Here is an 18,548-nt window from a genome sequence, read left to right as displayed (position 1 = left end):
GTTTTCTCCATCTAAGAAGGACGACAGGGAATGGATGCAGATCGATACAGGAGATGTGCAGAGCATTCCAGGGATTGTGATACAGGGCGGCTCGGCTACGGAATGGGTGACTTCATTCGAGATTGAGGTAAGCGACGACGAGAGCATCTGGAGCAAAGTAGAATGCGGGCGAGTGTTTGATGGCAACGAAGATGGTACCAGCAAGAAGGAGGTCTTGTTCAGCTCTCCTGTCAGAGGTCGATTCATTCGCCTCTACCCCGCCACTTTCAAGACTTGGCCCGCCTTCAGGTTCGGAGTCCTCTTGTGTGAAAGGCCTTGCGAGGGGGCCGAGCTGGATTTCCGCTTGAAGGACAATTTTAGGTCAAGCACCAGAGGTCCTTCCCTTGAAACCCCGTGGGGTCTTGGGAAATTCGATGACACCCAGGGATACGCGTTTGCCAAGGGTCAGGGGCTCCGCCTTGACGAGTACCACTGCATCAACAAGACTTCCTACACCATCTACATGGATGTCGCCTTGGACTCTGTGGATGGCTACAAGCGACTTATCGATTCTGAGGGATGGGATTCCAACGGCCTGTTTGTCAACGGCAAAGTCCTTACGTTTCCTACTGGTGGAAATCTTCAGTGTGAAGAGAAACTGCAGGCAAAGACTTTCTATCAGTATGTCTTGTCAAGAAGTACTGATGGCAACGTAAAACTGTACCTCAACGGGTATCTTTGTGCTGAAGGAGTGATCCCTTACTCTGAAGGATACAAGCTTTCGCCCCATTCGATTAGCTTCTTCAAAGACAAGTTCGACCAGCAATCCTCTGGCTTGGTCAAGAGAATCAGACTGTGGGACAGGCAGCTATCGGACACAGAAGTTGCATCTGTATGCGAATGCACATTAATTTCTGAGGGTAACGGATGCGAGGATGACATTGTCATATACAACGCGGGCGACGAGCAGTACGAGTATTCTTCCATCTACCAGAACAACGATGCATTCAGCACCGGACGCTTCAACTCTGTGCGCGGGTGGACTCCTTCCAAGCAAGAAGTCGGGGAGTACATGCAGATTGACCTCGAGGAGATTCGCAGCATCAGGGGAGTGATCACACAGGGAAGTAAGGTCAACACAAACTGGTGGACGACGTCATTCAAGGTTGAGATCAGTGAAGACGGGAACTTGTGGAAGCAAGTGGAATGCGGGCGAACGTTCGCTGCAAACACAAACGCATTGGAAGCTGTTTCAACCTTGTTCTGGCCGAGCATACTCGGTCGCTACCTGCGAATCTACCCCCAGACGTCGAGCAATGGCATCTTTGCTTTGCGAGCCTCGGTCCTGATCTGTGAGGAGAAGTGTGAAGGAGGAGAAGTGGACTATCGGTTCGAAGGGTCGTTCGCCTCGGACACCCTTGGGCCCATGCTGGACGAAGGAAGCAAGGTTGGCAAGTTTGAGCTTGTGAATGACGTATGGCAGTATCAGTTCACGAAAGGACAAGGGTTCAGCTTGGATGAGGGCAAGTGCATCTCTCCGTCGGAGTGGAGCCTGCTCATCTACATGCAAGTGACCTCAACCAAAGACAAGAGTCTTATCATGGGCTCTTCCGCCTGGGGAAACAACGGGCTCTTTGTCGACACATTTCTCAGGATGTTCCCGGTGAACTCAGAGCTTGTGTGCGAGGAGACGATCTTTGATAACAGGTGGTACTTCTTTGGGCTAACACGCTCAGCAGAAGGGGTAGTATCACTCTACTTGAACGGCTACCTGTGTGCACAGAAAGCTGCTTCCAACTTCGAAGGCTTCAAGCTCGCGGGACACGACGTCACCTTCTTCAACAGCAAAGCTGGTTATGATTGCGAGGGAAAGATCGAAAGCCTTGAGATGTGGAAAACCACAAAGACTCAAGCTGAGATGGCGACCATTGCTGGTTGTGCTCTGCCAGAGACCTCAGACAAGAAGTGCTCAAACACTATCCTGTTCAACGTTCCCTACTCCCAGCACACCTACTCCCACGCCGGCAATGCTCCCGGTACGGCTACATGGGTACAGGGACAGATCAACGCGCAGTACTGTTGGGCCCCCTCTTTGAAGAAGTTTGGCAACGATTTTCCTCCTTACGAGGAAGGGATTTGGATGCAGCTTGATGCCGGCAAAGTTCAAACAATAGCAGGAGTTGCGACACAAGGCTACAGCAACCACTGGGTGATGTACCTGACGGTCAAGGTGAGCACTGACGGCGCGTCTTGGTTTGACGTGGCTTGCGGAAGAATCTTTCCGGCGAATGTGGACGGAGTCTCCATCGAGAACATCCTCTTTCCTGAGCCAGTCGTTGCTCGGTATGTGAAGGTCTTCCCTCAAGACTCCAACAACCAGCCGTACCTTCGAGCAGGGATCTTGCTATGCCAGAAAGATTGCGAGCACGGAGAGGTAGACTATCAGTTTAACGAAGTCTTCACTTCGTCTACCAATGGTCCCATGCTTGAAACGCCTTGGGGTGTGGGTAAGTTCGATTCTGAGAACCACTGGTACAAGTTTGCTGCATCCCAGGGGCTTTCACTGGATGTGTCCACATGCTTGCAATCAGATGCATGGAGCGTTTTTATTGATGTCAAGGTAGACACGATCAACAGCCCGAAGCAGATCTTTGGAACAGATGCGTGGGGTGACGATGGACTCTACGTCGGTGATAACTATCATATTGCTCCCAAGTCATTGGCGATTACCTGCGATGAAGTGCTGCTGACAGATCGGTTCTACCGCTTCGGTGTAACGCGGAGCTCCGATGGTATTGTATCTTTATTCATCAGAGGCTTCCTATGTGCCCAAGGCAAACCGGGTGTGCACGACTCTTTCAAGTTGGACGCGAGCCACGTGTCGTTCTTCCACAACAAAGATAGCAAGTACAACACCGCGGGAAACCTCAAGAGAATCAGGATGTGGAACCGAGCTCTTAGCCCTGAGGAGATGGCCTCTGATTCTGGCTGCAGCCTCCTTCAGCCGAGCGACTCGTTATGCACAGGAACGATCATCGCAAACATACCTTACACCGGACACGTCTATTCTTCGGTGTGGAACAACAACCTTGTTGGCCAGGGATACGGCACAGGCATGCTTGACGGCACAGATGCATGGTTGTGCAAGAGCGGCGATCCCGTCGGCTTTGACAACGGATGCTACATGCAGCTTGACACTGGGAAAGTGCAGAGCGTCGCAGGGGTTGTGACACAGGGACGATTGTCTGCGGGATGGTGGGTAACAAATTTTGGAGTGAAAGTGAGCGAGGATGGTGAGAAGTGGACACCAGTTGCTTGTGGAAAAATCTTCGAAGGCAATACCGACCAGAACACCAAGGTCAAGAATCTTTTTCCTTTCCCTATCAGGACTCGTTTTGTCCGTATCTACCCACTACTGTCAGTGACCAAAGGACAATATGGTATGCGCGCTGGGATTCTGCTATGTGAGAAACCTTGCGAAGACGGAAAGTTGGACTACGGCTTCGAGCAAGCCCTCATCTCCTCCAGCGGTGGCCCAATGTTGACAACACCATGGGGCGAGGGAACTTTTGCAGAAGTGGACGAGGAGACAGCGTTTCAGTTCACAACAGGCAAAGGCTTGCAGCTGAAGCGAAGCGAATGTATCAAAGGAGACCCTTATACTGTGATCATGGACGTCATGCTGAAAGCAGTAGCAGGATCTCTGCAGCTGATGGGATCAAACACTTGGGATAACGATGGCCTGTACGTCGATAAGATGTTCACTTTGAAGTTGGTGAATCTCAAATTGATTTGCGACGAAGTGATCAAGATCAACACATGGTACGAGTACGGTCTTTCAAGAGACGAGAATGGAATGATGTCTATCTACCTCAATGGGTTTCTGTGTAGCCAGAGCAAGGTCATCAACAAAGTCGGAGTCTTAGGAAGCGAAGTAAACTTCTTCAGGTCCAGCTCAAACAATCAGCCCAGCGGCTACATTGACCAACTCAGGCTCTGGAGCAAGGCCTTGCAGCCGAGCGAAGTCGCAAAGGAATGTGGATGCATACTGCCGGACAAGGGGGACAATTGTACAAACTACGTAATCTTGAACCCGAGCTACGATAGTCACACCTACTCCTCAATCTATCAAGATAAAGACAAGGGCGAGACCTACGGTGAGGGCATGCTTGATTCTCCCTCATGCTGGTACGCCAAGTCGACACAGACAGGGATAGACAGCGGCGAGTGGATGCAGATTGATGCAGGGAGCGAGACGACTATCGTAGGGGTTGTCACTCAGGGCAGAGCAGGCGCCTCCTGGTGGGTGAAAGAGTTTGCAGTCAGAGTCAGCCTTGATGGGAACACGTGGGCTGATGTGGCGTGCGGGAGGGTGTTTCCAGGAAACACTGATTACACCTCCAAGGTTGAAACTATTTTTCCAGGGACAGTCAAGGCTCGTTATGTCCGGATCTACCCCCTTGCTGGCAACATCGCTCTCCGTGCTGGGTTGCTTGTGTGCGAATCGAGTTGCAAGGGCAACAAGCTTGACTACGAATTCAAGATGTCTCTTCAGTCCTCTACCGGAGGTCCAATGCTCAATCCTGAGTGGGGAGACGGCACTTACGACATGGAAGACGGCTCGTACAAGTTTGCAGCGGGCAAGGGGCTCTCTTTGGATGAAGGTTCGTGCATCAAGCCGGAGGCGTGGAGCACTATCATCGATGCCCAGCTTGACACCATCAGCAGCTTTCGGCAGATCTTAGGGTCGAAAGCATGGGGGGCAGATGGTGCATTCGTCAACACTAACTTCCTGTGGAATCCAAAGATCGAAGGCCTTGCCTGCGAAGAGATTATCAACGCAAAACAATACTATCAATTCGGCATCACCGAGGCAGACGGTCTAGTGTCGCTCTACCTCAATGGATACCTCTGCAGCAGCGCAAAGACTAGCTTCAGGAAGGGATACCAACTCGACCCTCATGACGTCCGCTTCCTAGTAGGTGCCTCAGCCTCGACTTCTTCGGCCGGGAAGGTAAGGAGGATAAGACTGTGGAGTAGAGCACTAAGCGAAGAAGAAATGGCCAAAGAGAGTGATTGCAAGCTCGCGACTCGCTCGGAGGAGCCTTGCTCGTCATCGGTAGTGCTCAACGTCGACTACGGCCACCACAAGTTCTCTGCCAGCCTGTCCAAGAGCGAGGTCGGTCAGGGTAACGGGATGGGCATGCTGGACTCTCCAGCAGGATTTGTGCCGGCAACGAAGAAGAAAGGATATCAGGAAGGAGAATGGCTTCAACTTGACACGGGTGAAGTTCAGACCATTACAGGCATCATGATTCAAGGGTGTGCATCGAGAAATGAATACCTCAAAAGCTTCTTCGTCAAGATTTCTGATGATGGCAGCCAGTGGAAACCAGTCGAGTGCGGCAGGTCCTTCATCGCCAATTCCGACAAGTCCACCAAAGTTCCAGTCTACTTCCGCGTCCCCTTGGAGGGTCGTTTCGTCCGCATCTACCCTGACGACTTCAGCACCTACCCGTCTTTCCGTGCTGGAGTCCTGGTGCCTCTCCAGCTGGATCGGCTGGCGGTTACACTCATTCTTGTTTCAGGTATGTGAGAAGCAGTGCAAGAACCAGCAGCTTGACTATCAGCTTGCTAATGGTCTGACATCAATCACCAACGGACCTATGCTGGAGATCAGCGGAAAGACTGGCAGCTTCAGTAAAGTAAGTGAACCACATGTCAGAGGGGAAGATTGACGTGTGTGACAGGACGGTTACTCGTTGACAGCTGGAAATGGACTCGAGCTGGACTCGGAGGTTAGCTTGTGACAAGTTGTAGAGTTTCTGTGAGAGAGGTGCAGGCTTGTATTGGCAAGACAGACACATACACCATCTTCATCAAAGCAAGGTTGGCCTCGACCTCCGGATTACGATTGGTACGACTAAGGGGTTTGCTTCCACACCATTCTGCTTACTTGTGCACTGCACAGATCTTCCAGTCTGGCAGCTGGGTCCCAGATGCTAGTCTATCCGTCGCGGACGGGACCTACAAGGTGAATAAAATCTTCGTTGAGAGGTGCTTGCTTATTGCGCACTTCACAGCTCTTGCCGGGCTCAGCTAAGGTCGAGTGCTCGTGGATGGTCTTTCCCAAGATAGAGTATCAGTTTGGAATCACGAGATCAGCGAATGGTTTCGATTGTCTTGTCGTACTCGCTTGATCGCCCTGAACAGGTGCTGTCTCTCTCTATTTGAACGGCTACAAGTGTGCCTCTGGCAACCCATCCAACAAACAAGGGTTCAGCATCGATCCGACATCTTTGATCTTCTTCACAGCGAAATCCTCTGAGGCCACCGACGCGGATGTTCAGGTGAGGCTTGAAGAGAGCGCTGAACATGGGATAACTGTTGCCATCAGTCGATTCGCGTGTGGAAGGAAGCTTTGAGTCAGAGCAAAATGGCAGAGGTGGCAGGGTGTGTCTTGGGTCCCCAGTCCGAAGACTCCTGCAGCGAAGTATGCCGAGGGAGACAGCGAGACGTGGTTGCCTGACCTGGTGTGCAGCCTGTGGAATTCAATGTGAAATATTCCAATCATCGTTACTCAGACATTTTCGCCAATGACGCTGTATTGCTTTTCTGTGTCGCATTCTTCATAATCCAAGTCATGTCAGATTGGCGAGGGACATGGTCGTGGTCGACTGGACTCGCCACAAGCTTGGAGTGCAACATCGAGTACTAAAGGAGGTGAGCAGGAGCGCAGTCTATTTTCCTCTCTGAGTTTTCTGCCAGATGGATTCAATTCGTGGATGCAGCTTGATGCGGGAGATGTCACTTCGATCGCTGGCATTGTTACTCAGGGACGTCCTGGACAGCAGAGGGTGAAACAATTTACTGTGAAGTACAGTATTGATGGAGAGACTTGGTTCGACGTCGAGTGTGGGCGCATTTTTGTGGGGAACAATGATGCCGACACTCGTGTAATCTCCAAGTTCTCAGCTCCTGTGAAGGCGAAGTACGTCCGTATCTTTCCCTTGGACTGGGATAATCATCCAAGCATGCGTGCTGGCCTCCTTGTCTGCGATGCGACGATCACAGCAGGGAAACCTTCCAAGTGGACTCTCAGAATCTTCAAGGCCAACAGCGCCATGGCAAACATGCCAGACGTGTCCACTCTGACCTACGTGGGACAGGTGGAAGTTTGTTTGAACTGTGCTGTCAGGCTCTAAGGGTTTGGCAGGGTGTGTGTCCCTACGTTGACTTCAAGAGCGCTGCTGGCTTCAGGGAGTGTGTGCCGGGAATACCAGACAAAAACTTTGTGTGTATCATAGACGGGCATTTTCAGATCCTGATGGAGGGCTCTTACAAGTTCTGTACCTCATCGTCTGATGGGTATAGAGCACGCGTAAAGAGGTTCGAGTGTGCTGACGTGCAGCTGGAAGGTCGTTTATCAACATCGACGGCAAGGAAGTTGTAAGTAATGGAGACAAGCACGGAGTCGTCGAGAAGTGCGGAACAGTTGACCTAACGGCTGGAGCTCACCTCATCAATGTGAAGTTCTTCCAAAGTGATGGGGACGCCACGCTAGTGGTAACCTATGAGGGACCTGACACAGGGTCTCAGCAGAAACCTCTCCCCTCCCATGATCTACAGATGAACTTTTACACGTCAAAGAACGACCTTACGAGCATCCCTGAGGTTTCTGCTCTCCAGCCTCACGGAATGAAAGTTCATATTCCGTTGATCGACTTCCAAGACCTCGACAACTTCAAGCAGTACTTTCCGGATGTTCCTGAGGAGAACTTTGCCGTGCAACTCTGGGGAAAGTTCAAGATCAGCATGCCGGGATCTTACACCTTTTGCACGTCCTCGTCAGATGGCTCCATCTTATGGATCGACCAAGACAAAGTCGTTGACAACAGCGGTGTCCACAATGAGAAAGAGTCGTGCAAGGCTGTCGTCATGACCGAAGGCAACCACGAGGTTCCGCGAGCTTGTGGGCGGAGGGGAAGGGGCAGGTGTAACAATGTTACCAGGTGTATGCCAACTACTACAAAGGGAGCGGAAAGCTAAGCATGCGAATCACTTACAAGGGGGCAGACACAGACGACAAGTACGTGCCTCTCCGAAGTGACGGGGCGAATCCTCCTCCTCTTCCTACTCAGTCCGCATGGCTTATGCGGATGTTCGAATCTGATTCGCAGCTCACGACGATGCCTAATGTGAACGTGTTGAAGTTTCTTGGAGCTGCTGATGTACCCGCCATCGATTTTCACAAAATGGATCAGTTGCAACGGGTGTGCTTATCCTAGTGCTCGTTCGGACCTCACGTGACACGTGTCTTGCAGTACTTCGCGGATCTCTCGACCGTCACCAACACAGCGACGCAATGGTATGGCACGGTGCAGATCAAACAGGCTGGCAACTATTACTTCTGTGCCAAGTCGCAGGACGGGTGAGATTGATGATTGAAAAACGACAAATCATCATGATGATGTTCTGTCTTCTCAGCTCGCACTTCTGGATTGGGGGAAGTTTGCTCATTAATAATGGGGGAGTGCATGCGGAGAGCGAGAAATGTGCGTGGAAGGTAAACTTAGTGTATTTATACATCACCTTGACCATACAGCAGATGAATCTGGCTGCTGGGCTTTACCCTGTCAAAGTCGACTGGTTCACTGCAGATGATTCATATGACGTCCGGGTCACGTACAAGGGACCTGACACATCCGACGAAGTTGTTCTGTTGCCCAGCAAGTCTGCTAATGGCCCACCAATACCTGCTAAATCCGCCTGGTTGATGAAAGTGTTTGTAGCAAACGATTTGCCGTATGAATTTGGAATGCCGGACGTATCAACGATGACAGAAGTCGCAAGCAAGCAAGTCCCCTACATCGACTTCGATAAAATTGAAGAATTCCGCAAGGTGATCGTCGCATGTTTGTCAATTAAACAATGATAACAGGATGATGTTGCAGTTTGTGCCAAAACTGGACAACAACAACATCGCAGCAATCATCGAAGGGCATGTCGAGGTGTCGCGAGAAGGCAGATACGAGCTCTGCTTGGATTCAGATGATGGCTCGAGACTTGTGTGGGACAAGACTGTCTTGATCGACAACGATCAAGTCGGATCGCGCAAGCAAAAGTGTGTCCATACAAAGTTGCAAAGCGGCAAGTACGCTGTTGCTGTTTTGTTTTTTAACAACGGGGCAACGCCTTATCTTAAGTTGAAATGGAGGTCAGGAGAGTTGAAGATGATCTATTCGATACTAACACTTGGAACAGCGGACCTGACACAGACGACGAATCTGTGCTGGTATTGGCCTCCGATTGGATGATGCAAATCTATTTTTCAACTACGAAGTTGAATAGCATCCCGACGTCAACCTCGACTCTCGAGCCTCTGGGGTACAAGGCCAAGATCCCTGCCATTGACTTTGAATCTGCGGATGACTTTCGCCGAGTAAGTGAACCCTCTCTCTACGTTTGCAGCTGACGCCGCTCAAAGTTTTCCCCTGGCATTCCGGACGACGACTTTGCCATCGTTTTTGGAGGTGTCCTGCAGATTGTGCTGGAGGGCAGCTACACCTTCTGCATGTCGTCCAACGATGGGTCCATGCTCAGCATCGGCGGCACCCTGGTCGTGAACAACCCGTCCAAGCGAACGGTGTCTGAGAAGTGCGGAGTTATTGACCTAAGTGAGGGCAGTCACAATGTAGTTGTCAAGTACTACGACGAGTGCTGCGGAGTCAAGCTCGTCGCTACCTATGCCGGCCCAGACACATGGGAAATACAAGAGCTCATCCCAAGTTTGAGCCCGCAAGAACCAATGCTGCCCCCCCAGTCGCAGTGGACCATGAGGCTATTTCAGGCCACGTTTGACCTGGTGCAAGTTCCGCAGCTGCCGTGGTTGCACTTTCTCGGGGAAGCTTACTGTCCCGCCATCGATTTTCACAAAGTCTCGGACCTTGATCAATACATTCCCAACGTGCCGAGCCAGGACTTTGCTGGTGCCTGGTATGGGCAGGTTGAGATTGTCGGGGCTGGAACGTACGAGTTCTGCTTGAAATCAAAGGATGGAGCTATTATGCACATGGATGGGGAACGCATCATAGATGATGATGGTAGGGAGCAGGAGGTGGATGATGGTTAGTGATTGGGATTTCAGGGGTGCATATCGAGCAGGAGAAGTGTTCAGAATTGAAAGGGGTCAAGGTGGGTAAACACAAAGTGGAGATCACTTGGTTTGCGGTACGTGTACATTTGTTATGCAGTTTGACGTTTCTGACCGAATTGAGCAGGGGAGCGCTTCATTCGGTATCAGAGCCACCTACAGTGGACCTGATACTTTTGGCACAAAACGCTTTCTAGGCAGTGCAGAGAAATGGGCGCCTCCTCTAGAGAGAGAGTCTAAGTGGCAGGCAAAGATCTTCTCCTACACAGGAAAGCGCGATAGGATACCCGATTTTCAGGACAATAACATCAAGCTTGTTGACACGGGAGTTCTCCCATTCATTGACTTTTCAAAGTATAGTGACTTGTCGAAGGTCTGCAAACTTTGTTGCTTGTAATGTATTCGTTTGACCTTGTTCTCTAGTTCATCAGCAATACTCCGACTTCGAAAATTGCCTGGCTCATCGAGGGACAAGTGCCCATTGTTAAGGAGGGAAAGTATCTCATATGCTCCCTTTCAACCCATGGGTGAGGATGTAAGGGACGAAAGGATTTGAGCTAACCTGCTTTACTTTCCCTCAGATCAAATGTCTACATCGACCAGGAACATGTGATTGATAACGATGGGTCTCACTCAAATCAAGAGATCTGCTCGTTCGTAGAGCTTAAATCAGGATCTCACCTCTTCGTAGTCAAAGGATATTCAGAGAACCAGAACATGCAGGAGGTCTTGAAGTACAGGTGAGTCTGATACTACACAGATCTCTAAGTCCATTCTAAACCCATTGCAGTGGCCCGGACACCAACGACCAGAAAGTTCTCATCAACGCTAATGCAGAAAATTCTCCAGAAGGAAACAAACGAGGCATGGGCAGAGAAGCTGACTCCAAAGAAGGCAAGGTCCTCGATGGCGGCTCGAAAGAAGCCAAGGTCCTCGATGGCGGCTCGAAAGAAGCCAAGGTCCTCGATGGCGGCTCGAAAGAAGCCAAGGTCCTCGATGGCGGCTCGAAAGAAGCCAAGGTCCTCGATGGCGGCTCGAAAGAAGCCAAGGTCCTCGATGGCGGCTCGAAAGAAGCCAAGGTCCTCGATGGCGGCTCGAAAGAAGGCAAGGTCCTCGATGGCGGCTCGAAAGAAGCCAAGGTCCTCGATGGCGGATCGAAAGAAGCCAAGGTCCTCGATGGCGGCTCGAAAGAAGGAAAGGTCCTCGATGGCGGCTCGAAAGAAGCCAAGGTCCTCGATGGCGGCTCGAAAGAAGCCAAGGTCCTCGATGGCGGCTCGAAAGAAGCCAAGGTCCTCGATGGCGGCTCGAAAGAAGCCAAGGTCCTCGATGGCGGCTCGAAAGAAGCCAAGGTCCTCGATGGCGGCTCGAAAGAAGCCAAGGTCCTCGATGGCGGCTCGAAAGAAGCCAAGGTCCTCGATGGCGGCTCGAAAGAAGCCAAGGTCCTCGATGGCGGCTCGAAAGAAGCCAAGGTCCTCGATGGCGGCTCGAAAGAAGCCAAGGTCCTCGATGGCGGATCGAAAGAAGCCAAGGTCCTCGATGGCGGCTCGAAAGAAGCCAAGGTCCTCGATGGCGGCTCGAAAGAAGCCAAGGTCCTCGATGGCGGCTCGAAAGAAGGCAAGGTCCTCGATGGCGGCTCGAAAGAAGGCAAGGTCCTCGATGGCGGCTCGAAAGAAGCCAAGGTCCTCGATGGCGGATCGAAAGAAGCCAAGGTCCTCGATGGCGGCTCGAAAGAAGCCAAGGTCCTCGATGGCGGATCGAAAGAAGCCAAGGTCCTCGATGGCGGATCGAAAGAAGGCAAGGTCCTCGATGGCGGCTCGAAAGAAGGCAAGGTCCTCGATGGCGGCTCGAAAGAAGCCAAGGTCCTCGATGGCGGCTCCAAAGAAGGCAAGGTCCTCGATGGCGGCTCGAAAGAAGCCAAGGTCCTCGATGGCGGCTCCAAATAAGATGTATGAATGAATTGGGACGTCAAGGATACATTTCGTGTCTTTTTTATCATCATGCATCTTCTTCATGTTGCATCTATTCATTGCTGTCAAATCTGTTCGAGCTTTTTCCTGCTGCTCATGGTAGTTTCCATGATTTTCTGCAGATGTTTGTGTAACATTTAAAAGATGAATCCCGTTTGTGAGGAATTGTTTCTTGATCGTAGAGTGAAATACATGGCATAGCTTCCTACCACCGATATTTTGCACATATTTGACGTGGCATCGGGCTGACAGTAACTGTATCTCAGCCCACACATTCGCAATGTCCATGTTGGAACAGTTCAGGGGCTGATAAGCCTATTGTTGAGGATCAAAGCAGCTTTCTAAGTATGGTTCTTCAGTATGATGAAAGTGTTCGCAACAAGCTGTATCGGAGATCATGCCAATACACGCAGGCCGAGCTTGTAGATGCCTCGGTCCTCGAAGCTGATCTGGTCGAGAGGGTGAAGAGCTTCGCGAAACGTTTTCCTAACAGTAGGACAGCCCAGGCTTGCAAGGCTGTGGAGGGATGCACCCCCGACGCTATCGCAGAAGCCATCCGCTCGACATGTCAGCAGGCACGACGTGAGCTTCTACAAGAAGCGATGACTGGATGGAATGACGCATCTAGAGAGTGGTTTATGCAGCAGATGGAGGAAGCCAAGAAGGAGAAGGTCGAGACATACACCGCCTCAGCAGGCAACGAGGTGACTTCCTTCATCTCCATGACTCTGCTGGGGATATCTTCGGTGTATCTCAACCACGAGGGGAACCTGAAGAGAAATTCGAAGAGATCGGACTGATCGTAGACTCAGTGCAAGAGAGTAAAGCGATCATGTGGAAGGCTCCGTATAGATCCGAGATAGCGAGTGCTGAGGAGATCCCGGTGACTGTTTCCTTCCTCCGTAATGCACAAGCGGAGAAGCTCTGGCATGGAAGAGAGGACTTTTAGGGTTTATAAGGCTTTAAAATTTTTAGAACTACTTATACCGTGATTGCACACTATGTGCTTTATAAATGTGCTACAAAACGTTTCGATTTTATATTTAGTTGTATCCTGCGCGGGAATGCAGGCAGAGGAAGGCTCGACACAGGCCAGGAGGCTCAGCATGAGTGCCAAGCTACGTGCTGTGCAACAAGAGCTGGAGCTCGACCTCCCTACCAATGCGTCGTACATTGTCATTGTTGAACGTGGATTTCGTTGCTTGGGTATGAAACTCTTCATTATTATCACCTTGCTTCCTCACGGCCCGGGAGCGGACAGATCCGGCAGGCTTTGCCTGAAGATGATAGTTGTGCAAGCCACAACTATCAATCCTTATCAATCGGGGACGAGCTCTCCTGCTTTTGGACTAGTGATGGGTTTAGGGTTTAGGGTTTAGGAGGCGCCGTTATTTTCGGCAGGCGCCGTTATTTTCGGCAGGCGCCGTTATTTTCGGCAGGCGCCGTTATTTTCGGCAGGCGCCGTTATTTTCGGCAGGCGCCGTTATTTTCGGCAGGCGCCGTTATTTTCGGCAGGCGCCGTTATTTTCGGCAGGCGCCGTTATTTTTGGCAGCATGGCTCCTCGTCAGGTGTAGGGGAAGCCGCCAGGGCGCCAAGGAAGCTGCAAGCGAGAGGTTTGTATATTTCAAATAGCTTTCTAAGTATGGTTCTTCAGTATGATGAAAATGTTCGCATCCTGCTGTATCGGAGATCATGCCAATACACGCAGAGCGGACTTGTGGATGCCTCTGTCCTCGAAGCTGATCTGGTCGAGAGGGTGAAGAGCTTCGCGAAGCGTTATCCGAACAGTAGGACAGCCCAGGCTTGCAAGGCTGTGGAGGGATGCACCCCCGACGCTATCGCAGAAGCCATCCGCTCGACATGTCAGCAGGCACGACGTGAGCTTCTGCAAGAAGCGATGACTGGATGGAGTGACGCATCCAGAGAATGGTTTATGCAGCAGATTGAAGAAGCCAAGAAGGAGAAGGTCGAGACATACACCGCCTCAGCAGGCAACGAGGTGACTTCCTTCATCTCCATGACTCTCCTGGGCATCTCCTCGGTGTATGTCAACGATGAAGAAAAGCTGAAGAAGAAATTTGAAGAGATCGGACTGATCGTAGACTCAGTGCAAGAGAGTAAAGCAATCATGTGGAAGGCTCCGTATAGACCCGAGATAGCGAGTGCTGAGGAGATCCTGGTGACTGTTTTCTTAGGGTTTAGGGTTTAGGAGGCGCCGTTATTTTTGGCAGCATGGCTCCTTGCCAGGTGTAGGGGAAGACGCCAGGGCGCCAAGGAAGCTGCAAGCGAGAGGTTTGTATACTTCAAATAGCTTTCTAAGTATGGTTCTTCAGTATGATGAAAATGTTCGCAACCTGCTGTATCGGAGATCATGCCAATACACGCAGAGCGGACTTGTGGATGCCTCTGTCCTCGAAGCTGACCTCGTCGAGAGGGTGAAGAGCTTCGCGAAGCGTTATCCAAACAGCAGGACAGCCCAGGCTTGCAAGGCTGTGGAGGGATGCACCCCCGACGCTATCGCAGAAGCCATCCGCTCGACATGTCAGCAGGCACGACGTGAGCTTCTGCAAGAAGCGATGACTGGATGGAGTGACGCATCCAGAGAGTGGTTTATGCAGCAGATTGAAGAAGCCAAGAAGGAGAAGGTCGAGACATACACCGCCTCAGCAGGCAACGAGGTGACTTCCTTCATCTCCATGACTCTCCTGGGCATCTCCTCGGTGTATGTCAACCATGAAGAAAAGCTGAAGAAGAAATTTGAAGAGATCGGACTGATCGTAGACTCAGTGCAAGAGAGTAAAGCAATCATGTGGAAGGCTCCGTATAGACCCGAGATAGCGAGTGCTGAGGAGATCCCGGTGACTGTTTCCTTCCTCCGCAATGCACAAGCGGAGAAGCTCTGGCAGGGAAGAGAGGACTTCGCGATCGATGGTCGCAAGTTCACAGCTGTACATGTGAGCATCGTGCACGATCGATCTTTCAAGATTCGAGCCAAGAGAGGACCCTGGGGCAAAGGGGGCAGCTTGGCAGAGCTGACTCACCTGCTAACCTTGGGCGGCATGACAACGGCTGAGATAGCTGCCGTCTATCGCTATCAGCTGCTGCGCCAGTCCCTTGCAGCGGTCCAGCTCCAGCCGCTGGCAGGCATGCTGGTCGCTGGGGCGCCAGGACAGCAAGTCCACAAAGGCTTAGGTCAGAAAGGCTTCATCGCTGTAGGGGCCAACGTCATCTGGAGACAGAGGGAGGTGGAGTGGATCGTCTCCTCGAGCTGCCCAGAGGCGAATGATACAGCATTTCGAGCTTTCCGAGAGAGCGAAGCGATGGAGGGAGTACACCTGACTCTGTTCAGCGAGGACCCGAAGATCAGAGAGGCGCTCGCAGTCGAGTTGACAGCGGATCGCTTTGTGTCCAGAAATAAATTGAAGAAGGCATCAAGGATGCAGAAGAAGGCAGGCGGCAAGGACGGCAAGGAGATCAAGATCATCATCAAGTCGACGGCGGCATCTGGTCGCTTCACGAGGAAGGAGATGGAGGGGCTGTGCAACGGCGGCAACACTTCCATCGCAAGAGTCAAGAGAGTCTTGTTGGAGATCGCTAACAGGCTCGAGATCAAAGTTGAAGGCATCGACATGGAGGAGGATTTGAACACCAAGTCCTGGAACGGGTCCAAGCTATGCATCCTCCTCGGCTCCACGGAGGATGCTCGACGCATGATGAAGGAGCTGCCCTTCTATCTCGAAGGCGCAGCAACCAAGCTCGAAGCAGTCGGCTTCGACAAGGAGCCTGACTCTGAGGCGGCTGGTCAGCGGGGCACCAGCGACGCAGCGCAGCGACAGGAGGAGAGCGAGGGAGAGTGGCTGGAGTTTACAGACCTGGAGAGGATCACAATGGAGGCAGCATCTCCGTCAAGCCAAGAGGACATGCAGCTCGTCAGCGAGCTGTCAGCAGTCATCGAAGATGCAGCTTCTTTGAACGAGGCGGGGACGAGCGAGCCGATCAAGCTGGTCCTGGACAAGGCCGTTGGCAACCTCCACGACACCTTCTACTCTCCGGGGAGCCTGGAGTTCATGTCGCTGGGAGAGTGGGCGAAGATGCCAGAGGAGCAGGGAGTTGGGCGCAACGTTCTCAAGGAGAAGCTGGGGAAGTGGCTGCAGAGCAAGCGCTGGACTCGCGTGCAAGGAGAGAGCAAGAAGGCAAGGAGGGGCAGCGCGTTCTCGCCACGGGCAACGGCAGCTGCTGAGCTTGAGCAGGAGGCGGAGAGCGACGACATAGAGCGTCGATCTCTTAGCTTCCTGTTCATAGCACTGAGTAAATTCGCAGAGATGCATGTGCTGGCCTGCTTGCTGAAAGTGGACAAGAAGGACCGACTGCGAGTGGAGATGAGGGAAGATGACGAAGAAGAGGAAGACATGGAGGAAGAGCAAGGCGAGGGCGAGGAAGAAGACGGGGCGAGCCCGTACCGAGCTTGAGCTGAGCTCAAGGTAAGGAGAGAAGGTAGGAGGCGACCGAAGGCCAAGGTGAGGAGAGGCAACTCTCCTGACTGAGGCTGAGGAAGCTGAATGGAGGAGGAGTAGGTGGCGACCGAAGGCCAAGGTGAGGAGAGGCAACTCTCCTGACTGAGGCTGAGGAAGCTGAATGGAGGTAGAGTAGGTGGCGACCGAAGGCCAAGGTGAGGAGAGGCAACTCTCCTGACTGAGGCTGAGGAAGCTGAATGGAGGTAGAGTAGGTGGCGACCGAAGGCCAAGGTGAGGAGAGGCAACTCTCCTGACTGAGGCTGAGCAAGCCAAGAGAAGACAGCAGAAGTAGAGAGTAGAAGGGTTTAGGGTTTAGGAGCGCCGGTTATTTCAGGCAGCGCCGGTTATTTCAGGCAGCGCCGGTTATTTCAGGCAGCGCCGGTTATTTCAGGCAGCGCCGGTTATTTCAGGCAGCGCCGGTTATTTCAGGCAGCGCCGGTTATTTCAGGCAGCGCCGGTTATTTCAGGCAGCGCCGGTTATTTCAGGCAGCGCCGGTTATTTCAGGCAGCGCCGGTTATTTCAGGCAGCGCCGGTATTCAGGCAGCGCCGGTTATTCAGGCAGCGCCGGTATTCAGGCAGCGCCGGTTATTCAGGCAGCGCCGGTTATTCAGGCAGCGCCGGTTATTTCAGGCAGCGCCGGTTATTTCAGGCAGCGCCGGTTAGGCACCAGCGCCGGTTATTTCAGGCAGCGCCGGTTATTTCAGGCAGCGCCGGTTATTTCAGGCAGCGCCGGTTATTTCAGGCAGCGCCGGTTATTTCAGGCAGCGCCGGTTATTTCAGGCAGCGCCGGTTATTTCAGGCAGCGCCGGTTATTTTCGGCAGCATGGCTGCACGCGTGGTGTAGGGGAAGCTGCCAGGGCGCCAAGGAAGCTGCAAGCGAGAGGTTTGTATACTTCAAATAGCTTTCTAAGTATGGTTCTTCAGTATGATGAAAATGTTCGCAACCTGCTGTATCGGAGATCATGCCAATACACGCAGAGCGGACTTGTGGATGCCTCTGTCCTCGAAGCTGATCTCGTCGAGAGGGTGAAGAGCTTCGCGAAGCGTTATCCGAACAGCAGGACAGCCCAGGCTTGCAAGGCTGTGGAGGGATGCACCCCCGACGCTATCGCAGAAGCCATCCGCTCGACATGTCAGCAGGCACGACGTGAGCTTCTGCAAGAAGCGATGACTGGATGGAGTGACGCATCCAGAGAGTGGTTTATGCAGCAGATTGAAGAAGCCAAGAAGGAGAAGGTCGAGACATACACCGCCTCAGCAGGCAACGAGGTGACTTCCTTCATCTCCATGACTCTCCTGGGCATCTCCTCGGTGTATGTCAACCATGAAGAAAAGCTGAAGAAGAAATTTGAAGAGATCGGACTGATCGTAGACTCAGTGCAAGAGAGTAAAGCAATCATGTGGAAGGCTCCGTATAGACCCGAGATAGCGAGTGCTGAGGAGATCCCGGTGACTGTTTCCTTCCTCCGCAATGCACAAGCGGAGAAGCTCTGGCAGGGAAGAGAGGACTTCGCGATCGATGGTCGCAAGTTCACAGCTGTACATGTGAGCATCGTGCACGATCGATCTTTCAAGATTCGAGCCAAGAGAGGACCCTGGGGCAAAGGGGGCAGCTTGGCAGAGCTGACTCACCTGCTAACCTTGGGCGGCATGACAACGGCTGAGATAGCTGCCGTCTATCGCTATCAGCTGCTGCGCCAGTCCCTTGCAGCGGTCCAACTCCAGCCGCTGGCAGGCATGCTGGTCGCTGGGGCGCCAGGACAGCAAGTCCACAAAGGCTTAGGTCAGAAAGGCTTCATCGCTGTAGGGGCCAACGTCATCTGGAGACAGAGGGAGGTGGAGTGGATCGTCTCCTCGAGCTGCCCAGAGGCGAATGATACAGCATTTCGAGCTTTCCGAGAGAGCGAAGCGATGGAGGGAGTACACCTGACTC

At 52.3% G+C, this 18,548-nt stretch overlaps 3 protein-coding genes across 3 annotated transcripts; 2 read left to right on the top strand and 1 right to left on the bottom strand.

Moving 5' to 3' along the window:
* Positions 1-6,764: 6,764 nt before the first annotated feature.
* Positions 6,765-7,184, top strand: GUITHDRAFT_81139 (hypothetical protein; the record flags this gene model as incomplete). The annotated part of the gene is made up of 1 exon (XM_005820709.1): positions 6,765-7,184. The coding sequence occupies one exon, from the start codon at positions 6,765-6,767 to the stop codon at positions 7,182-7,184; it is 420 nt and encodes a 139-aa protein (XP_005820766.1).
* Positions 7,185-11,032: 3,848 nt separating this feature from the next.
* On the bottom strand, positions 11,033-11,980 carry GUITHDRAFT_52591 (hypothetical protein; the record flags this gene model as incomplete). The annotated part of the gene is made up of 1 exon (XM_005820708.1): positions 11,033-11,980. A coding segment is annotated over one exon (948 nt), but the record flags the coding sequence as incomplete, so codon positions are not given.
* Positions 11,981-15,660: 3,680 nt separating this feature from the next.
* On the top strand, positions 15,661-17,524 carry GUITHDRAFT_155929 (hypothetical protein). The gene is made up of 5 exons (XM_005820707.1): positions 15,661-16,594; positions 16,666-16,959; positions 17,043-17,065; positions 17,282-17,285; positions 17,414-17,524. Exon 1 carries the CDS (start codon positions 15,730-15,732, stop codon positions 16,567-16,569), a length of 840 nt encoding a protein of 279 aa, XP_005820764.1. The 5' UTR covers positions 15,661-15,729; the 3' UTR covers positions 16,570-16,594; positions 16,666-16,959; positions 17,043-17,065; positions 17,282-17,285; positions 17,414-17,524.
* The last annotated feature ends 1,024 nt before the right edge of the window (positions 17,525-18,548 follow it).

The sequence above is a fragment of the Guillardia theta genome (genome assembly GCF_000315625.1).
Source record: "Guillardia theta CCMP2712 unplaced genomic scaffold GUITHscaffold_167, whole genome shotgun sequence".
NCBI classification, from domain to species: Eukaryota; class Cryptophyceae; order Pyrenomonadales; family Geminigeraceae; genus Guillardia; species Guillardia theta.
This window is presented reverse-complemented; position numbering and strand designations above follow the sequence as displayed.

Bases quoted from the DNA above. Each gene is read 5' to 3' on its own strand.
- GUITHDRAFT_155929 (XM_005820707.1), top strand. From the start codon at position 15,730: ATGGAGGAGGATTTGAACACCAAGTCCTGGAACGGGTCCAAGCTATGC.